General features: G+C 40.0%; 1 protein-coding gene across 1 annotated transcript; it reads left to right on the top strand.

Annotated features, from left to right (window-relative positions):
• The first annotated feature begins 2,436 nt into the window (after positions 1-2,436).
• Positions 2,437-4,573, top strand: LOC111140268 (zinc finger protein 660-like). The gene is made up of 4 exons (XM_022492573.1): positions 2,437-3,310; positions 3,563-3,709; positions 3,794-4,219; positions 4,380-4,573. The coding sequence occupies exons 1-4, from the start codon at positions 2,437-2,439 to the stop codon at positions 4,571-4,573; spliced, it is 1,641 nt and encodes a 546-aa protein (XP_022348281.1).
• Positions 4,574-4,851: the final 278 nt, after the last annotated feature.

Below are 4,851 nucleotides of genomic sequence, written 5' to 3'. Positions count from 1 at the left end.
ATGCCTGCATGTGATTCCCTCTCTCTGTAGCTCCCACCTGAAATCTTGTGATTCCCCCCCTCAAATATATGTCTTTTTAAAAATGAAACATAGATTAACAATGCAGTAAGTGAGATTAGAAACAGGTTTGATGTAGAGGACAGGCTGGAAGAAGCAGAAGAATGACTTTGTCATATCAAAAGCAAATGAAGTAATACTGAATCTCAACAAGAGAGGGAGAAGAATCATGCAACACAGGATTGCATTTAGGGAATTCATTGACCCCATCAGTTGTAGTAAAATTCCTAGGTCTTGGGCTTTTCTGTCTGTGCTACTAGAGTATTGATTCCAAATTCGATTTTCATCCTTCTTACTGATCTCAGGAGATGTCCCATTTCTTTGGTTCATGGTTAGGAAATCAGTCTTAATAACTTGTCTAATTTTAGGAATTCTCTGTTTTGTTTTGTTTTTGTTTTTGTTTTTTCATAAATTTCCCTAGTTGGGGGTGCTGGGAAGCTCAGTGGGTTAAAGCCTCTGCCTTCAGCTCAGGTCATGATGGATCAAGCCCTGCATCGGGCTCTCTGCTCAGTGGGGAGCTTGCTTCTCTCTTTCTGCCTGCCTCTCTGTGCACTTGTGATCTCTGCCTGTCAAATAAATAAATTAAATCTTAAAAAAATAAATTTCCCCATTTGTTATTATGTAATGGTTTGTGGAGTTAAAGCATTGCCAGTTTTGTTTTATTGATTGAAATGGGCATTACTTTCTGTGTTCCGTTAATGCTAATCTTCTACTTTATTTATTTCACACTTTTCTTTGTATCATCCCTCTACTAAGTTTCATCCTAGTCTCTTCCTTTTTTAGTTCTTCTGGTGGAAATTGTTTATTCCAACATTTTTGTTAACTCTGTATTGTATAACATGAAAAACTTGGGAAATGGGAAGTCTAGTAGGGAAAAACCAGCAGAAATAAACAATATGAACAATGACCAAAAACAGTAAAAAAAATTAAAATGATGATCTTGAGGGATTTCAGTAATCATGTCCCATGTGAAAAATGAGTTTTACTGTTTCTTTTTCAGTTTAGATTCCTTTACTCTATTTTTGTTTGCATAATTGTTCTGAATAGAGAATCTAGTACTATGCTCAAAGGCAGTGGTGGGCAGTGATGAGAGAGGAGAAGCTTGCAGACTGTCCCTCCTGAATAGGTTTCAGCTTTTCATGTATTTGTGGCATTCATTAGGTTGGGGTTTCCTTCTGTCTCTCCTTTGAGTATTTTTATCATGACATGTTGTCCAGTATGACCATATTTGTATTCTGTCTCTCTTAATGTGATCATGTCATTTTTGCCCTTCGTTCTGTTAATGTGGAGTCTTGAATTTATGGTTTTCTGTATGTTGGAGCGCCCTTAATTCCAGGTCCGTTTCCCACTTGATCATCTTGTAAAAAGGGAAAATGTGCTTTTGATTCAGTTTCCTCTATTTTATTGTGGACTTTGAGTGAGTATGTGTCACAGGTAGAGTTTTGCAAACTTCGTTCTTTGTAGTGTCTTCGTCTGGCTTGCATGAGCTGGGAATGCTGGTGCCACAGAGCGCGTGTTCTGCTAGTTTCTCTGATCATCACTCCTTGGAAATGTTTGAGGAGATTTGCAGTCCTTTCTCCTTCAGTGTCTGTTTGAATATCCAGTGAACTCATCTGGCACACAGTTTTTGTTTGTTGGGCTTTTTAATTTTATTCCCCTTTCTTTCAGCTTCATGTTTGCAGATCAGCTGAGATTTTTTTTCTACTTTTCTGAGTGATGGAGTCTAAATTGGTTATACCTTTTTTGAAATGTATACTTGTCTCTTATTAACAATTTGTGGACACTGATTATCCATTGTTGCCTCTTATAATTACTTTTATTCCTACAGTCAGTTACACTGTGTCTGCTTTCACTTCTTCACCTGTCATTTTAGTTGGTCTTCTTTGTGTTATTCTTAATTTAGTTCATGGGCTGTCAGCATCGTTGATCTTTTCTGCCAAACAACTCTTCCTGTGCTTGATATGTTCCTATTTTTACTGTACCCTGTTTGGTTCAGTTCAGTCTTCTGTTTCTATATCCTCTATTCTTATCCTAATTTTGAGCTCATGTGACCCTTTTCCTGATTGTTAGAGATACAGGAAAGTGATTTGTGCTACACCATGACCATATCGCAGAATTCTCTATTAGACTCTGTGCTCAGTACGTTGTGTGCCATGTTGTGCATCCATGGAGAAATGAGGTCCTGATGACTCCTTCTCAGCCATCTTTCTGACTTTGATTGACTTGATGCTTCTGTATTGGAAGTCATCAGTATATTCTTCTGAATGTAGTAAGTGCAATGGTTTTACTCTTATTTGGTATCTTTCAGCTGTATCGTCACATGACACCCAGAGTTTCCTGCTAAAGTGGAGCATAGAAGGTTCTTTCCAGAAGGTATCAATGCACAGATACAAACATAGTGCTGTTGAGGTTTTACACTTACGCACAGACTGGGACAATGATGGGGAGAGAGAAGGGCATCAAAGAAATTCTGGGCGACACACCCAAACCAAGGCAATTGCCCTTAATGAGAATCTCACTGCCCCAAATGGTGAAGGATATAAACCACTGTGGAAAACCTTCCTTTTTAAGTCAACTGTTTCTGCAGAGCAGTGTGTTTCTGTCAGCACAAGCTCTGATCAGATATTCAAACATAGCTATTTGTGGACAGACCATTTGGAACATCTGAAAAGTAACCTAGTCCATGCTGAGAATAATGATTTGAGCCATTTGGAAGATTGGACTGGCCTGACCTTAAATCAGAGATTTAGAAATGAAGAACAAAGTGCTCAGTGGGATCCATTCGAGAGGGGCTTCACCGAGGAGTCGATCCTCCAGAATGACCAGAGGCTTTTCACTGGAGACAGATTTGCTCAATGCACTGAATCTCAGAAAACATTGAACCAGGGCTCCAGTGTTCACCGATGTGTCAGGGCTAGGTTTGCAGAGAACCATTACGAATGTGATAAATGTGAGCAAGGCTTTTATCCAAGCTCTAACCTCAGTATACTCCCTTCAGGAGACTGTCTTCATAAAGATAATGAATGTGGGAAAGCTTGTAACCAGTCCTCCAGTGTTGGTGATCATCAGAGAATTCATGAGGGAAAAAGCCCATTCACATCTAGTAAACCAGGGACCATGTTTACTCAGTCACCAAGCCTAAACATCAATGAGATAATCCCTCAGGGAGAGGAAGCTTACATCTTTAAGGAATGTGGTAAATCCTTTGACTGCCACTCAACACTATCTCAACATCAGCAAATGCATACTGGAGGAAAAGTATACAAATGTGAAGAAGGTGGTCAAACCTTAAAGGACTGTTCATCAATAAATGGTCACTTGCAGATCTATTCTGGAGAGAAACCTTACAAATGTCAAGAATGTGGCAAGGCTTTTAACGATCACTCAAGTCTTAATAGAGATAAACGAATTCACATTGCAGGGAAAAATTACAACTGTAATGAATGTGCCAAAGCCTTTAAATCATTCTCAGAACTTACTCAACATTGCAAAATTCATTGTGGAAAAAAACCTTACCAGTGTCAAGAATGTGGCAAGGCCTTTAAACATCCTTCACACCTCACTCAACATCACAGAATTCATACTGGAGAGAAACCTTACCAATGTCAAGAATGTGGGAAGGCCTTTAATATGCACTCTCACCTCACTCGACATTGCAAAATTCATAGTATAGAGAAACTCTATAAATACCAAGAATGTGGCAAGTCCTTTAATTTGTGCTCAGGGCTTACTGAACATCAGGGAATTCATAATGCCAAGAAAACTTATGAATGTCAAGAATGTGGCAAGGCCTTTTATGACAGGTCAACCCTTACTCAACATCACAGAATTCATACTGGAGAGAAACCATACCAATGTCAAGAATGTGGCAAGGCCTTTAACCACAGCTCAATCCTTACTCGACATCACAGAATTCATAGTGGAGAGAAACCTTACCAATGTCACGAATGTGGCAAGAGCTTTAACTGGAGCTCAGCCCTTATTCAACATCACAGAATTCATAGTGGAGAGATACCTTACAAATGTCACGAATGTGGCAAGGCCTTTATCTGGAGGTCAAGTCTTACTGAGCATTACAGAATTCATAGTGGAGAAAAACCTTACCAATGTCAAGAATGTGGCAAGGCCTTTAACTGCCTTTCACACCTTACTCGACATCATAGAATTCATACTGGCATACCAATGTCAGGAATGTGGCAAGGCCTTTAATGTGCACTCACACCTCAGTAAACATAGCAGAACCCATACCAGAATGAAACACTATAAATACCAAGAATGTGGCAAGGCCATTAACTGGTGCTCAAGGCTTACTCAAAATCAGGGAATTCATAATGGAAAGAAATCTTACCAATGTCAAGAATGTGGCAAGGCCTTTAACCACAGCTCAACCCTTATACGACATCACAGAATTCATACTGGAGAGAAACCTTACCAGTGTCAGGAATGTGGCAAGAGCTTTAACCGGAGCTCAGGCCTTATTCGACATCACAGAACTCATACTGGAGAGAAACCTTAACAAGCCATGAATGTGGCAAGGCCTTTAAGGACAGCTTAGCCCTGACTCAGCATCACAGGATCCATCCTGGAGAGAAACCTTACCAACGTCAAGAATGGCATTAGGCCTTTACAGGCATTCCGTCCTCATTAAACATCATAATATCCATACTAGATAGAAAGCTTACCGGTGTACAGAATGTAATAAGAGGGGCACCTGTGTGGCTCAGTCAGTTAGGGCGCTCATTTAGGCTCAGGTTATGATCCCAGGGTCCCAGGATTGAGCTCTGTATTGGGCTC

The sequence above is a fragment of the Enhydra lutris genome, unplaced genomic scaffold (assembly GCF_002288905.1).
Source record: "Enhydra lutris kenyoni isolate GAN:26980312 unplaced genomic scaffold, ASM228890v2 scaffoldscaffold354, whole genome shotgun sequence".
NCBI lineage: Eukaryota > Metazoa > Chordata > Mammalia > Carnivora > Mustelidae > Enhydra > Enhydra lutris.
Note: the sequence above shows the minus strand (reverse complement) of the source record. Positions and strands in the feature narration are given on the sequence as shown.

What these genes read in the sequence shown, in the direction of transcription:
- LOC111140268 (XM_022492573.1), top strand. Translation starts at nt 2,437, where the DNA reads ATGCACAGATACAAACATAGTGCTGTTGAGGTTTTACACTTACGCACA. An exon ending in TCAGCAAATGCATACTGGAG is followed by an intron (nt 3,311 to 3,562) that starts GAAAAGTATACA and finishes TTCATTGTGGAA; the next exon opens with AAAAACCTTACCAGTGTCAA. An exon ending in ACACCTTACTCGACATCATA is followed by an intron (nt 4,220 to 4,379) that starts GAATTCATACTG and finishes CTCAAAATCAGG; the next exon opens with GAATTCATAATGGAAAGAAA.